The sequence below is a fragment of the Poecilia formosa genome, unplaced genomic scaffold (assembly GCF_000485575.1).
Source record: "Poecilia formosa unplaced genomic scaffold, Poecilia_formosa-5.1.2 Scaffold293, whole genome shotgun sequence".
In the NCBI taxonomy this organism is placed as follows: Eukaryota; Metazoa; Chordata; class Actinopteri; order Cyprinodontiformes; family Poeciliidae; genus Poecilia; species Poecilia formosa.
Window position 1 is genome coordinate 240,711 of NW_006800232.1, and position 17,326 is coordinate 258,036.

The following is a 17,326-nucleotide window of genomic DNA, read 5'->3' on the forward strand; positions in this document are numbered from 1 at the left end:
AAAAGTCCTAATTAAGGTGCTTACTTAGGCTGACTGCACCCAGTAATCAAAAGACAACATTTACCAGGAAGGGACTAAAACAACAATATCATCAAGGGCCACGCCCCCTCTCCCAATCTACAAACGCCCCCTTTTGATTTTGCAAGGCATCACGACACTTGAGACACTGAAAGTTGGAAGAAAGATTCGATTTCTGACAAAAAAAAAACAAAACAAAAAACTTTAATTTCAGCTGTACAGATTTGACAGAGATTTCACTAGATATTCTACATCAGGATCTGGGAGGGTTTTTGCAACGGAACAGTGAAGATTCAGGTTTTGTTAGAATGTCAAACCACATATGGCTACTTGGAGATATTGCAGCAGCAATACTTATTAGCCGATGGTATTCCTCTATGTGGTCATAACTGGGTTTTTAACAGGACAACAATGCAGTTCACAATGACCGTCAGACATATGGTTCGTTCTAAGAATTTCTTTTGGGGTGTTTGGGAGTATGTTTTTTTTTACAGTTTTTTGATCATCTAATGAACAGCCTGGATCTTCGGCCTTTGTTTTCAATAATTCGCCTGCTCTGTTCTGTTGTTGGTCTTCTTTCTGTGTTGCGAAGCTCATGTTGCAACCTGGTCACAATCAATCAAGCAGCAAGAAAGATGAATAGTTGAATTTTCAACTCCAGTTTTGAGATTTTAAACAGGGCTGTACCGCCCGCTTCAAAACTTTTGATAGCAGTAAAGCAAGCAACATTTCACTTCAAGATTTTATCGTTCACTCTGAGGATACTGGCTGATACTGGCATCCACTTTCCCTTCCACAACTGCTGATTAATGGGTGGCTGTGGAATAAAGGCCACTAATGCCACAGAATAAATATATATATTGTTGTACATTAAGGCCACTTGTGCCTAAGTAATAAAAGTCGGTATTTTTTAATTTGCTAACTTTAAGTACCAAATAGACTGTTTAACCTTCAAAATGTAAATCAGATTATTTTTAAACAGCTATTGCCAGCAGTACTCATACACAAATATAAATAACTAAAGATCCAAAGAGCCCACAGGATGAAAACAGCCAGAAACATTCCTTCGGCAGAGTTCTGACCATTCCTATCACTTTCTGTCTAAAGGTCGCCAGAGGCTGTTGATCCAGCTGGCAGGCGTCGTGCCCAGCCCTCTGCTTTTGGAGCTACTTAGCTGCCCTCTGTGTGCCCGCAGCCTTGAGACCCTGGAACTGGAACTAGGAGACCTGGAGGGGGGCAAAGGAGAAGCTGATGGACTACGCGACTTCCAGCAGGTCAGGATTAGGTGCCGATACTGTCGGAAACGTAGTAAACTTGGATAACGTGTTGGTTTGTTTCTAGCATGTACGCTTGTGTATTTCTGATCACCGTTTCATGTATTTTTAAAGCATTGGTAATCACTGAATATTCAGCACACGTTGGCGTCATGAAACGTCTACCTTCCAGGGGGGCGATCTACGGGGAATCAGAAGTCTGTTCCGGCGCCGGGGGGTTGTTGCGTGCAGGAACGGAGCTGTGCAGGCCTGGAGAGACTTCAGGGAAAAGTTGAGGAGAATAGTGGAGAGTAAATACTTCAACCGGGGGATTATGATCGCCATCCTCGTCAATACCCTCAGCATGGGAATAGAGTACCACGAACAGGTGAGATTCACATTGTGTTTCTGCGCGACATATTGTCTGTAAGTTGCATTTGTTTGTCTGAAACCAGGGTGGACGGGTCACTAAACCGTTCAACTTTATTTGTATGCTCGGAACAGAAATGATGACCAAAGTGCTTGACGGCAAGTTACAAAAAGAAAAGAGGAAAAGAATAAAAGAAAAATAATAAAAGAACACATTATAAAGTTTTTTTAATGTTTCTTTTCATATTAGGGAGTACAGATGTGTTTTAGATGAGTCTTAACATCAAAACAAACTTAGTTTAGCACCATTCTTCACTAAACTTTTCCTCTTTCTCATACATAAAAACACCTTGACATGAGTTAGGTGTCAGGTTCCTGGCTTGTGCTCTTTTTTTTATTATTCCTTCTGGCTTACACTTGGATTGTGCGGGTCCTCGGATGTGATTCACGCCGGGTTTTGATTTTTAAAATTTTTTTTCTCCTCTTTGCTGTCCTCGCCTCAGTCTCCTTCAGTTTTCTCTCACGGCAAAACGTGTGCACTTTTGTCTTTGTGATGTAAACATGGGGAAAGACTGGGAGAGCCGTTGCCTTTTTAGGGCAATACTACATCCATGTAAACACAGTGAAGTGTTATTTATGAGCTCCTTCTCACTGTAGCGCCCCTCTACCTCCATTTGTGACACCTAGCCAATTTTTTTTTTCAGCCTCACATTGTAAATCTGTGTCCATAGAGGCTCTATGAATGTAGGAGACCTTGAACTGATGGCGTGTCGAGTTAGTGTGTTTTGGTTGTGTATATCAGACTGACTCAAACTTAGAGGTAGACTTGTTTTTTTTTGTTGTTTTTTATTATTTCACTGTAAGTCAATACTGTGTAAGCATTTTTCAAAGCTAATAATCTTGCCATTTTCAATCTAAGAAGTTCTCTTTAGTGAGAAATTATCAAATAAAAAAATTTAAAAAATTCACAGTGGAGTTTATTTTGTTTTGTTTTCCACAGGTAGGGCGCATTAAATTGCATCCTAATTTTAGCATCAGTAGCCCCTAATGGCTCGCCACAGTAAGAGTATTTTATTCTTACACAAATTGTTTTAATTTATTCTTCTGTTAACATTTTTTGCATTTTTTGCATGGAGCATTTTTTGCTCCATGCTGCCAGAAGTTGTAGACTTCATGGATTTGGTAACCAAATGTTGTTCGCCAGCCTAACACACACCTTTTATTAGTAGATTTTGTCAAACTACATAAACAACTAAAGAGCTACTTCCTCTCTTACTTCAAAATAAAACTCAAACATTGATAGAGGGTGGTAAGATTTATCTATGACTCATATTAACCTTGTTTTACCAGACAAATTAAATCTTTCCAGAGGCAGACGTAACTTTAAAATGTCAAACATTTAAAGTTTAAACGAGCTTGTGTGCTCAAATGTAGTGTCTTCAATTTACACCACTTCTAGTAAGTGTCATATTGATACCAAATATGACATTTTATTGTCAATAAGTCTGATTTGTTGAGGGATACAGTCTATTGTGATGGTATTGATGATGTAATTATATTGCGATTAAATCCAAAGGAAAACTTAAAAAAAAAGAACCAGAAAAAATATTAGATAACTGACTTGATATAAATTTGCACACAACAAATTGTTGTTCCTGTCTTAGACTGATGTGCCTCTTTGTGTTTGTCCCATAAGCCAAAATACATGATCAACATCACAACTCTTTGCTTTGCAACAAAAGCCGGATGTGTGGGTGTGAATCTCTCATCTTGTTCTGATTTTCATCTTTATATCCAAAAAGCAAGGTCAAATTCAGAGCTGTTTAAGATGATTAATATTCAAAATCTAACCTCTTGTGCACTGGTAACAGTGTTGTGTTTAGACGCACCGTTGTGTATGAAAGTGCTTGTCTAATAAAGACAGTTTAGAATCATTACCTGAGGGAACATAGTACTAAATGAAATGATGCTGGTGTTAATATAATAGCACAATCTCTAAATCCTGCTTTTCTGATCCTTAAACTACTCCAGAATTGCTTTTTGTGCAGTGTTGTCTTTTTTTTTTACCAGGCCAGGAGGTGGAAATTAGTTTTCCCCAAATAGTTCTGGATCTTAAAAAAAAAATAAAGAAAATCAGCTAAACAACTCAAGCATTGATGTGTCATTATCTTCAGCTCACATGTTTGTGCCTTTTCAGCTGTTTTGCATTGATTTGACCTACTTTGTGAGCCATAGTTTTGTCACTGAATGGACTGTAAAGTGCCATTTGAAGATGAATATACATAAGTCCACTCAAACTGCTATTTGGAGTGGGGGGGGTGCATTTTACTACCAAGAAAACCAGCAGTCCTCATAGATTTGGTTGGTACTGTCATTTATGTGTAATTTAACACACAAGTAAAAAAAAAAAAAAAAGAAAAAAATGAAAGAAAAAGTATTTCTTTGGCGTTAAGCTGAGGCTGTGTTGCTGTTGCTGTGGTCCTACAGTTCACAACAACAATAATAATAATATTACCGCCACATTTTATTTGTCTGGACTTTTAATAAAACTGAGACACTTTTCAAGGATGAAGCAATTATATAACATGAGCATGAATAAAAGCATTACCACTAACGACAAGTGAAGCACAGACACAGATTCAAACGTTACTGTATGTGGAAGCTCTGATATTAAAATCTGTCTGATCCGTTCAAAGAAACGGCCAACATGTTAACGACTTTCTGGCCAGGCCACCCAGACTCCTGGCCAGATACATTTATGTGCCTTTTGCAGCAAGACGGAGTGACTGCAGGGGCGACTAAGGACACATTAGCGAGAAACTTCAGAGCCAACCGGAGAGCTTACAGGCGGTTTAAAGCTTCACCTTGAGTGTTCGTTCTCTTCTTGGAACTAGTGCTCGACCTGTATCCATTTAATATGGCCTATCACTGTTTTTGAGTGGCAGAATCTGCAGGGGAATCAAAAATTGCCTGATGTAAAAGTGAGGGGAGATGCCCTCCTCTGCCCTGACCCTAAAATTATGGTTATGCTACTGTGTCACGTTCCCGTTTCGGAAACCAGTTCGATTTTGTGTTGCCGTTCGCCATCAGTGACGCTGCGCTCCGCAGCACACAATTCGCAACGCTGCTCGTTTCCACGCAGCTTATGAAGAATCCAAATGTTTATCCAGTTAATCATATCGCGTATATATTTTCAGGGTGATGGAGGAACAGAATTACCCATGGGACTAAAAGGGTAATTCTGATCTGTCATAATAGGATTTTTGTAAATTAATCCCTTCCGCTTTAGTCTTAAACATTTTCCATCTCCTTTTCTGTCTCCACTGGTCTGGACTCGGCATCGCCAAGCGCAAGGAGCAGAGTTTGTTGATCCCCACATGAAAAGAAATGCAATATCTTTTAATGAGTCTCCCTTGCGTGACATGAGATGATTTATTTTTTTATTTTATTTTTTTTTTGGATCTCAGGCTTCAGGGCTTCACCCACTTTGGGGCAGAAAGCAGAGTTTAAGAATTTATGATTAAGAAAGATTCAGTCATATGGGGATCATAATTATTCATTACATGTAAATTTTTGGGACTGCATAAAGCTCGTTGCCAAGAGCCGATGATACTGTCCAGCTGAAAAACTGGAGGCAAAATATGAGAAGCAAAAGAGATCAAAATGATGCAACTGAAATTTCTGCAGAAGTGGGTTCTTAAAAATATATTTGTACAGTTTGAGCTGTTCTCACTGCTTGCAATGTTGAATGTGCTTCAATTTTCTATATGTATAAATGAACCTTCCTGTACTGAATATATATCCAAATATAAAACAAAAAGGACAATGTGCTGTAAACATTTAATACATTTAGAAAATGTCCAAGTCCAACATTTTAGCTTTGCAGCTGTTTGTCACCCCTCTATTGTGTCATACATGTTATTTAATAACTAATTTCTTTGTTATCGCTTGTACTTTTTACTTAAGAAACAACCAAATTTTTCTGTAATAAGTTTTTTGCTATACATCTTGTGTGTTAGGGCATACTCCTTTCCATTTTTTCAGCTACGTAGGTTAATATCTCAATGTTTTTTTTGTGTGTGTGTGTGTGTGTGCTTTTTCTTAAAGCAAAAGTGTAAACAAATTTGTTACCACTAATTACGAGAAACTATTCCAAAACCTTTACCTCAAGCCACGCATGGTTCCATAATGCATTTAGCTGAGTCAAAAATTGCTGAATTTTCCATAAAAGAATTGAATGCATGCTTTATGGGGGGCAGAAGGAGGCTCAGTCAAATCTTTTTCTGGATCATTGACCATACTGTGAGGTGAGCGCAGTAAATCAGCAGTGATGCATCGGTGCGGTTGGAACTCTTCGACTGATGTGGCCTGACCGCAGCTCTGAACTTGATTGATAATTTCTCTGTTCAGGTCACAAGGAGCCAAAAGAGTTTTAGAGTTTAGCAATAAAAGATAATTTTTTTGTTTTTTTTGTTTTGTTTTTTTTGCTTGGTTTTTGTCTGTTTCATTCTTTTTCCTCTCGACTCTGCTTTTTACTTTTAATCTCTTTCTCTCCTTCTCTCCCCCTCCAGCCCAAAGAATTGACTGATGTGTTGGAGATTAGCAACATTGTTTTCACCAGCATGTTTGTGCTGGAGATGGGCTTCATGCTGCTGGCATTTGGGTTGTTTGGATACATCAGAAACCCTTACAACATCTTTGACAGCATCATCGTCATCATAAGGTAATGTTGCTCCGTAATAACTTCCTAATCTTGATTTTACAGATTTTTAAATGTATTCACTTGTTCATTTCAGAGACGAGCTGTTTTTATTTATTTTTTTTTTTTTATTATTTTGTTTTGTTTTTGTTTTGTTTGTGTTTCTCAGTGTGTGGGAGATAATAGGTCAAGCGGACGGAGGGTTGTCGGTCCTGCGGACGTTTCGCCTGTTGCGAGTCCTGAAGCTCGTACGCTTTCTGCCTGCCCTGAGGAGGCAGCTGGTGGTGCTGATGAAGACCATGGACAACGTGGCCACCTTCTGCATGCTGCTGATGCTCTTCATCTTCACCTTCAGGTGCAGAAACGGGGAAATCTGCTGTCCCTTCTGCTTGTTTGTCCATGCATTGATGCCGTTGCTTTCTTGAAAGATTGTTGGAATGCGTGCTGTTATTTCCAGACAGCACGGTCCCTGAACACCTCAATTAGGAAATTCCACTGGTTTTGAATGAGTACATTGTTAAGTTTGGTTCAATATCATTCCCAGATCCAAGTTTTGAACATATGTGGTAAATAAAACAGAGTTTAAGGAGCCACCATCATCCTTGTGAACTATTATAATACACAACTAATATGCTTGCAAACAGTAATGCCTGAGATTGTCATTGTAAAACTGAAGGTAGCCCAAGTATGATCAAGTCGAGAAGAATAACAAAATTGCTAAAAAGCTATGAAATCTCAACCGTCTACAGCCGAATCAGCTCACAGAGTATCCACAGCACGTCCGAGTCTGACAGGGATAACATTATTTATGTTAAAGTCTCAGAAGATTTTTGAAAAATCCATATTTTACGTTTGTGATGGTAAGACAAAAAATAAAATTTTGTCTGAAATCCACCCATAACAACCAGTCAGTGAGCGGGATAGCTGGTTTAGAGAGTTAGTGACCCCCAACATGCCATCTTTTGCTCCAGTTCTCTAACCAAGTGAGGCTTAAAGGGTTTTTTAAGAATCCAACTCATTCTGTTTGGACAAGAGGAACATGGATCCTTATCCAGGCTAGTGACATGTGGCTAAGAGGAAGAGGTTTTCTGTGTCACATCATTACCATGAGGAAACTGAAAGTCATAGATTACAAATCGGAAGTTTCTAAAAACTCTGGTCAAGTGTTTTAAGCAAATTTATTTTAAAAGGAACTTAAGGGTGTTAACAATTGTTCCACCTTGTATTTTGACATTTTTAGTGTGAGATCACTGAAAAAAAGATTAATTTATTTCGATTGGATTCCTCTGTTTTAGCGGTGCCATCAACATTGTCTGCTCCTTTGCATTCAGAGGGTCTTTAATGCATTTCTTGTGTTTCCGCAGTATACTCGGCATGCATCTCTTCGGATGTAAATTCAGTCAAAGAATGGAGAACGGAGACACCATTCCTGATCGCAAAAACTTTGACTCGCTTCTCTGGGCCATTGTCACTGTATTCCAGGTGAGTTTTTCTATTTCCCTTGTGTTTACTCCTCTGTTTTAGGCAATTTTTTATTTTTTATTTTTTTTCTGAATTTCATTCTTAACATAACATTGAGGATAATGACACCAGCTTCAGCCAGGATCTTCACAAGATAGATCCTTGTGAAGATCCATCTTGACAAGGATAGATCTTCCTTGTCAAGATAGTTTTACCTATCTTGACAATTTTTGTTCTCCCTTTGTGTAAAAGGACATCTGAACTTTCTTTACCAATTTGTAATCTAAGTGTTTGTAGCTTCTTGGTTTGTATGATTTAATGAAAAGTTATTTTTCCTCATTTTACTGGTAAATAAAAATAATTTTGGATCTGATCTAATCAAGAAACCTTTAGTCTGATTTATTGTCAGTGAGGGGAAAAATGTCTTTTTTTTTATAGAGTATTTACATGTCTATCTTTAGTTATGCATTACCCAATTGGCTAGTTATCTTGATCGCTCTTTAAAATAATTCTCAAACATTGCAGTGAGTTTTTCCTAATCTCAAAGAAATGGAAATAGCTAAATAAAGCAGCAGAGTGTTTGCACAGTAAACACACAAGAAACACAGTAGGAACATCGTGTGTCCACCCTTTGTTTTACTTAGGCATCCCACATGTCAATACAACTCCAAAGGGTCTTTATATGCATGTGAAATTGCCCCAAGCCTGCTTTGAAATGCAAAAGCTGTATCTAATTGCACGCGGCATCTATCCCTCAACATGATTTCTATTTTTTGCTCCACCTCCCCGCGGAGACATTGTTCAATTGCTCCAGATCCATTTTTCTGTTTCTGCACGGGATGCGTCAGCAGAAGGGTGGAAGGCACATTGCAGTGGACTCTCTTTGGTGCTGAAGAGGCATTTTATCCACCGCCAGCTGTCATTTGAGAAAGTTCCACTCGCTTCGTACTTTGTACACTTTTACTATAGTTATTAAGGTGTGCGAGCAGAAAAAAAAAAACGAAAACCCACACAGATCTGTGCAGAGATGCGTATCGTAGTTCACAGAAGCTGCACAGAGGGACTCTGCCTTTTAGCCCAGAGTGGTAAACGAGTAGGCAGAGCCAGCCTACATGAACGCCGTGTGCAGATTTGGACTCTTCCGTCAGTCATGTTCATCCAACTGCAGGCACAGAAAGGCAGACGTTTACATCCGGCTGCTTCCTCTTGTCGCGACTTGCAGTCCAATAGGTTCCTTAAATTAGATTATTGTTCCGATGTAAGTAGCTCGTTACTGGGCTTTATAAAGCATATAATCGATTCATGTGCTGTTTAACATATTGGCTCGTGCTGCTTTTATTCCTCAACTCACTACTCCTTGCCTTTTAATTACACGTCCTTCTTCTGTCCTCTTTTATTTCTGCTGTCATCCATCTCTTCTCCTCCACTTCCCCTCCGTCTTCATCCCTAAATCTCTGTCTGTGTTTTTTTTGTTTTTGTTTTTTTTTAATCCACACTCCAGATCCTTACCCAGGAGGACTGGAACGTGGTGCTGTACAACGGCATGGCTTCTACCTCTCCATGGGCGGCTCTCTACTTCGTTGCTCTCATGACGTTTGGCAATTATGTGCTCTTCAATTTATTGGTCGCCATCTTGGTCGAAGGCTTCCAGGCTGAGGTGAGAATGACTCTGTTGTTTTTTTCTGACTGTGTTGATGGGCTGAACTGTATTTCACTGATCACTGTCTAAAATGCACAGATTAGCACCGTGGGTTAGCCCCTACTTCTCGTGACCTGCATTAAAATGCAGGAAATTAAGTTCTGGAGTGAGATAAAAATAGCATAACCCTCACTGTATAGTCTAGTCTATTGTTAGGCGACACATGGATTACAATAATATAAATTATGTTCAGGGTGCAACTGATGCATAATTTATCATTTATCTGGTGCTTTTCCATTCTGTCATGTCTGGAGTTTGTTGTTTTTCTTTGTTGTGGTGTCAGGGTTAATCCAAAAAAAGCATTGCTTCCATATTTTGTGGCTATTTTTTTTATTTTATTTTATTTAATTTTTTGTAGATTTCTACAATGGTAATCTTATTTGGCCCCGTTTCTTACACTGGATAGAAAAAAACATAAAACCAACTGTTGTTCCTGTCAAAAGACAATAGGCCCAGGCTTTTTCTACAATATAGTGAAAAATCAAAAATCCGAGTCAGCAACTCGTACATGGCTTCATTTTCTATGTACATAATTGTGTCTTATAGGGTGATGCCAACCGATCAGAGTCAGACGATGAAAAGAAATCCGACAATTTTGACGAGGACGACAAAGTTGAACAACTCAGAGACACGGGTAGATAAAATAAAACTCCAAAACATTCTAATCATCAGGCGCTTTATTTTCCTGAAGCTGATTGATTTGAAATAAGTATTCGACTAATAATCTAGTAATCTTTATCCATAGAGCTTAAGATGTACTCTCTGATGATGACCTCCAATGGTCACATTGACCCTCGTGGCACTATGGCTCCTCCCATAATAATGCACACAGCCGCCACTCCCATGCCAACGCCGAAGAGCTCCCTGGGGCCCGAGTCCATCTTAGAGGAGGAGCTCATGTACAGAGAAGGGATAACTCAGCATGGAGAAGCTGGACTGGGTGTTTCTGAGACGGGGAGCGGCCGCGCGGAGTCTCGGCGTGGAAGCTCGGCGTCCATGGACCCAGCAACCTATGACCAGCATTCCTTAGTAAGTAATTTCAACGCTTTCACTGATGTTACGGGGATATAAAATCATTTTAATGGAACATAAAGGTTCACAACAAAAAAGAAAAGTTAACATTTTAATTGGGCATTTAGCCAACATGCAAGATCTCTCGAGATGTTCCACCGTTCACTGCTTTCATAGTGGCGGTGAGATGTTTTCCAGCCCTAAATATCCCTGATGGGCAACTAAAATGGAGACCTGGCGACTGCACAGGGCATCAACCATGAAAGGGCGGAGACGAACCATATCAGCCATGTCGGCAAATTGGTCCCCACAGCATATGAGAGACACCGAATTCCCATCATTTAAGTTCCCTCCGTTGTTTCTGCACATGTTAGTTTTTTACTTTAACAAAAGAAGACATGTGCTATTCTTGGATAACTTTTCATCCGGATTCACTGTAGTTTATTGAAAATATGTTTGAGAGTTTTGATCAATTTTGGAGAAAAAGTCTGAACCTGTAGTGTTTTTTTTTTTTTGTTTTTTTTTTTTTGTTTTTTTTACCGATAAATATTGAACTGCAGGATCTCAGCAATATATCCAGTCCGGTGTGTCAACACAAGACTCGACTCGCTCACAGACTTCCATCTAATGCAGTCTAAAAAACTACTAGATTTTTTTTTTTAATTAGCTTTCCTTCACAGCTGACTGACCACTTGTGACAACAGTGGGGGCCTAACACTTCTGGTGCTTGGTACTGTTGGGGAAAACTCTTAATTTTGTTTTGAGGTTAAATCACAGCTGAGATAGAAATACACCGGTTTATCATGCTTCTCCACTGTACACTTGACAATAATATTATTGTCTCAATGCGTAATGAAAACATATTCAACCAAACATTTTAAGTATTTGTGATCCAACCAAGCACAAAAAGAAGACATTTAACCTAAAACAGTTGCAACAACGACTCTACCTGTAATGTTTTTAGAACAGTTTGATTGTGACGCTATCGTCAAGCATCTTATTTTAGAAAATACCGGATCTAAATACTGAGCCCTTTCTCCCCCCTCACCCCCCGCAGACTCTCTCAAGCCCTGGACGGCGCTCCCCTCTCCCTCTCCGTGGTTCCATCAGCTCATGGGGAAGCCGCCGCTCCAGCTGGAACAGTCTAGGGAGGGCGCCGAGCCTCAAAAGGCGAGACACCAGCGGAGAGAGGGAAAGTTTGCTGTCCGGAGAAGGCGGCGAGGAGGAAGAGTGCCAAGATCAACAAGAGGAAGCTGGGGTAAACAGCAGAGTGAAGCCGGAGTCCCTGGAACCGCTGCAGGCGTCTTCTCTCTGCCCTACCATAATAGCAGAGTATGGCGACTGCAATGGGAGGACTGCAACATACGACCCAAACGGAAACTCGGACCCCAAAGACGACTTCACGTCAGAGGACGACTTAGACGAAGATGTAAGTTATCGTGACTCCCCTGCTTATGAAATAATGTATATATTTGGGAATCAGCAGTAAGATTTGAGCAGTTTTGAAAGGTCTTACCTCTGGGCCCAACCCTTCATTTACTTGTTTGCAGTTAAGTGCACATTTCCAAATCTGATTTTTTTCTTGTTAAAACAAAAGGAGATTAATGTTGTCTCTCAAGCTGAACACAGACCTAACACTCGTGAAAAGGTTTGACATTGTCAAGTTTTCAGAAAATCAAATTCAACAGTTCCTGATGGTGGAGGGGGGGGGATAGTTTAGGTTTGTCATCCAAAAGATGTAATTAAGTGACTCTTCTGAGTACTAAAGTTTTCTACAGTCACATGTGAGACTGGTGGTGTGACAGCTGGGCCTTGTCTACAATTTGGCCTTTCATCATTGTTCATTTGGGAGTTCCAAACATATGAAGCCTTTTGAAAGTGTGAAATTTGTTCTAGTTTTGTCACGGCATAAGAAAACATTCTTCTTTATTTGTAACAGCTTTTAAAAATAATGAACCGTTTACCTGCATTTCACAGTTATGCACTACTTGTAACTATCGTGTATCTCTAGCACATTTGGTTGTTGTATGACAAGTAGGTGCGTAAATGTATTTCAAGAGAAAATGTCCTGTAGTCTGGAGTATAAAGGAAGCAATTAGAGAGCTGGAGTGACCCAGTTAAACTCTAAGTGAATATTATAGAATGGATCGGGACTTTACGGCGTATTCGCATCAATCTGTAACCCCAAATAATAATAATCCTGAAAGACTGTGGTTAAAAAAAAAAGTAGGAACAAGACTTGCAGGTTTTACAAGTCTATAGATTATACCTAAAAGCCAATATTTCATGAACCTCCCTCTGCGTTTTGTCCTGGTGAGTAGCATCAGTATATAATGCTATAGGCTGTTCTTTTCACAGGCTGAAATTTCCTGAATGTAAGATCTACATCGGTTCAAATGACTTGTTTTTTCTTTCACCACACCCACACTTCTCCACTTTTCTTTTGCCTTCTAACCCTGTTCTCTCGATCTCTTCTGATTCGCTCTGCAATGTGTGTGTGTGTGTGTGAGCGTGTGTGTGTGTGTTTATGACGCAACGTCTACAGGGACGCTAATTGTCATGCTTTAATCGATTGACTTGGGCGATAATTGTTTTCTCACTCGGTTGAAAGCGGTCGAAAACGTTTGTGCAGGTCTGCTCGCGTGTTGAGGCTCTGTTTACTCCCTGGGTGGTTTCATGTGACCTGTGTTGTGACATTGCTCAGGGTTTGTTTTTTTTTTTTTTATTATTGACTCCAAATTGAGTTCATAATGCTATGAAATCCAGCGAAACAAAAGGCCTCTCCCCCCTGGGTACGCACTGAACTGAATGCAGCTTATTGCAGGCGGCGTATAGATGTACGGGTGTGGTTGTGTGTGGATTGTGTTAATCTGTGCATAAGATGCGCTAAGTGAGACGTGAGCAGGATGTTCTAGGCGAGCGTCGGTGTCAGAGACTTCAGTCATTTTTGTTTTTGTTTTTTTTTTAATCTGCACGTTTACTAGAGCACGCACACACACACACACACACACACACAAACGGAAGACACTCTCAGAGGTACACATGCTCACATAAGTGCCTGTGTGCCCAAAAAGCAGAGTCTGGGAGGCTTGACTCTGGGCTGTTTTTAATTAGAATCCTAAAGCACAGAAGCTGTGGACCTAAGCTTTCTTCTGTTTGTTTTACTGCAAACTTTAATGAGTTCTGCTCTGAGCTTCTGCACTTGCTGAGTTGGGAGTCCACCTGTTACGGTCCAATTATCTCCACCTTATTATGCAAGGAGACACATGTTTGTTGTTCCCCTAAAGACGTAAATGTGGACCGGCTAACATCGGCGGCACTCCGCAACAAGCTCTAGACACGAGTTTGTTTCTTAAATGTTTTATTTTTTTTTTTATGTCGTCTTTGCTGGAGCGACTTTACTTTGTATCACAGGACTCAGAGTTCATAGCAACATTTGGAAAAAAAAAAAAAAAAACAGTTTGTTTTTGTGAGCATGCTCTTAACGCAAAGTCCTTATTGAATTGTACAAGTCTGGATTCCTACATTTCACAGTTTTAAAAATGTATACCATCAAATATGTTTTTGGTGATGTAGACAACTTACACACTGTTAAAAAAAAGGAAGTAAGAGTAACACGTTAATCTGTTAAGAAAATATAAGTAGAGTTGACATATTTAGTTGGAAATACTTTTAAATATACTTATAAATGATTAAGCAGCTTTTTCAGTTAAGTTCAGCTCAATTCAAAAATGCCGTAATATTCTTGAAGGCAGAATAAATGTTGCAACCCAAACTGTCCTCATTTCTTCAAAGAGTAGATAATGAAAGCCGGGAGCAGGAGGATTTTCTAGGATTTTCACTGTTGTTGTATAACAGTCTTGTAAAGAGCATGCTCACGGTGGTCCAATATGTCCTTCCTTCTGTAAAGTATCCATCTATGTACAATCTTCTTCGGGGCTTCCAGAGCCCACTTTTTAAATCAGATTGTTAAAAGTCCCTTAGTCTAATGCCGCTACTCCAGCAGCTGACTGCACAAGAGATTTCTCTCTCCACAGCAGACTCACAGTTTCTGTTTCCTTAAGTTTCCTTCAGTACAATCTGCTCTGTCCCTTCTTGAATACGGCTTCACCGTGGCGTCTCCAGTCCAGCTTGTTGTTTCCACGAACACCATTGTATTTGTACTCTTTCATCGCCTCTACTTCTTTTCCATAATAAATACTGAATGACTCATTCCTGTTTCTCATGAAATCTACAGTTATCTCATGTGTTTTGTTCATGTACAAGATGAGATTGTTCCCACACTGTGCCACAAAGTGGTCAATTAGCTCTCTGTACTCAGACCATCTTTGATGGATCCCACAGCTGCAGTCATCCGAGGCGGAACCTACCGCCTTATACCGTTTCAGTCTGTCCAGCTTCCTCCTCATCTGACTTACTGGACACTCAGGAGGTTTGAGGAGAGCTTGTTTTGACCTGATCCCAATTCTAAAATCTGTATTTAATGCAGTAGACGTTTTCAAGCTTTCGGAACCATCAATTCACCAAATGTTTATCTTGTAACTCTTACAAGAGAAACAGTTACAAGAAACAGAGCAAATTCTTTATTATGGAGCAGACTTTAAAGCATCACTTGAAGTCCACTTTGCTTCAAGGATGAAAAATGGTGTTGCTTCCTCCACTGCAGCAGCACCTGTGGAAAAAAAACAAACAAACAAAACAAAACCATCAAAAGTCCCAGGGAAACAGAGCTGGAATTACATTTCTGCTAATCTACATTAAAGATTGCCCCTTTAAAAGTCTAACCGATCAAATAAAAGTCGTTGGACAGCACATAAGAAAAAAGTTCTGCTTGATCTTTGGATTACGTTGGGACTAGATAGTGGGAACGACTCCCTGAATCGTGTTGAGATTAATTGCAGTGGACTGAGGAAAACCAAAGTATTTCAAGAACATTACGCAAAGGTTAGATGAACATTTGGCGCAAACAAGGAGAACTTTTCAGAATACTCAAACCCGGGCCAGTCGATTACTCAAACAAGTCGAAAGTCAAGTTTTTTTGTTTTTTTTGACACACCGTTAGTTATGCACAGCGATTCAGTCTCTCGTCTGCGGCGTGTTCAAGTCAGGTCGAAGTGAGGGCTCGACCACATGCGGAGATTTTATTTGAAACTGTTTACATTTTTAGAAAATCCATCCAGAATCCACACATCACCAGAGAACTCATTCAGCTGTATCGCCACAGTTTTAAATCAAAACATCGCAAATGACAGCATAATCTATGTATTTTTCATTTTAGAAATGCAAGACAAATTCACTTAAAACAAATGTTTGATCCGTTTGTGCTGATTTATTGTAACTTCAGACAAAAATGTGATTGGGTAGAAGTCTTCCATGACGAGACGCAGAACGCCTCCTGATTGTCTGTTTGTAATTTCAGATTCCTTTCACTTCAAGTTGTGTTGACAAAACAATCGGGCTGTCACGCAATACTCTAAAATGGAGATTAATCAATAAAAGCCTTTGTTGGAGCTCAATCACCGTGCTGCTAACGGAGCTCGTTTAATAAGCAGTTTGCTTGCTGCCTTCTGAATTAGATGAAAATATTTAACAGTGGGCAGTAAACTGAACGAATGTGGTAGTAGTAAAAATTTTACAGTTTGCCATCATGACGCGAACTGCAGTTTAATAGAGATTGTAGCTGTGGTTTACAGCATGCAAGAGTCAATAACAAAGATGCTGGTGGCTTGCTGACAATTACATTTATATATATATATATATATATGTGTGTGTGTGTGTGTGTGTGTGCGTGTGTGCGTGTGTGTGTGTGTGTGTCCTCTCATTGCTACAGAGTCCTTTCTGCTACTGGGTCAGGAGGGAGCTCCACAACATGAAGCCCCGCTGGTGTAAGGAGCACGAGAGCTGGACGCTTTATTTGTTTGCACCGGAGAGCCCGTAAGACCTACACACTGCATGATTTCAAAGTTACATTTGATTCATTTTTCAAGCTCTAACTTATTTCCAAGTATCAATAATTGAAATATAATTGTGTAATTCATGGAGGCATGTTCCAGTTTTGTGATCTAATGGAATGATAATGTTGATGAGGTTTGATTGTAGCTTACAGTTCATATGTACATGATTTACTTATTTCCACATAATAATAATTATTTGTTGTACTAAAATCATGTATTGCGTTGTACTAAGCATTTCTCCATACTGGTTATTCTGGTTATTCTGACCTTGGTAACACTTTATTTGAGGGGGTGTGCATAAGACTGACATGATACTGTCAAAAACATGACATAACACCTGTCATGAACATAAAAGAGTCTTTGTGAATGTTTGACAGTTGTCATGAAATGTCATTTGGTAAATAATGACACTTTTAATGCAAAGTTGCACTAAAAGTCGAATTGAAAGTCCATTAAAAATGCCAACTTTCCATTAAATTATCATAATTTACAAAATCATGCAAAGTTGGCATTTTTAATGGACTTTCAATGCAACTTTTAGAGCAACTTTGCATTAAAAGTGTCATTATTTACCGAATGACATTTCATAACACCTGTCATGAAAATAAAGACTTCTTTATGTTCATGACAGGTGTTATGTCATGTTTATGACAGAGTCATGTCAGTCTTATGCACACCCCTTCAAATAAAGTGTCACCCTGACCTTTATGTAGCAACAACAGCCGAACAATAAGACCCACTTAATAAACTAAGAATATCTGCCTCTGCTGTAGGATCTGCACATGACTGTTTCCACACCAAAAATGCTTGCTTATTGTCATCACTTGTTGAAAGCATTTGGGTTGGAACAGTGTTACCATAA

At 39.5% G+C, this 17,326-nt stretch overlaps 1 protein-coding gene across 4 annotated transcripts in view; it reads left to right on the plus strand.

The window, feature by feature from the left end:
• cacna1ha (calcium channel, voltage-dependent, T type, alpha 1H subunit a) overlaps positions 1-17,326 on the plus strand; it is a 128,835-nt gene that overhangs the window by 84,521 nt on the left and 26,988 nt on the right. For all 4 annotated transcript variants that reach the window (XM_016681769.1, XM_016681767.1, XM_016681768.1 and 1 more), the window contains exons 11-20: positions 1,126-1,292; positions 1,465-1,659; positions 6,212-6,363; positions 6,509-6,694; positions 7,704-7,821; positions 9,302-9,457; positions 10,046-10,133; positions 10,245-10,528; positions 11,568-11,939; positions 16,341-16,444. In XM_016681769.1, the coding sequence (XP_016537255.1) occupies positions 1,126-1,292; positions 1,465-1,659; positions 6,212-6,363; positions 6,509-6,694; positions 7,704-7,821; positions 9,302-9,457; positions 10,046-10,133; positions 10,245-10,528; positions 11,568-11,939; positions 16,341-16,444 (1,822 nt within the window). The remainder of the gene's footprint in view (positions 1-1,125; positions 1,293-1,464; positions 1,660-6,211; positions 6,364-6,508; positions 6,695-7,703; positions 7,822-9,301; positions 9,458-10,045; positions 10,134-10,244; positions 10,529-11,567; positions 11,940-16,340; positions 16,445-17,326) is intronic.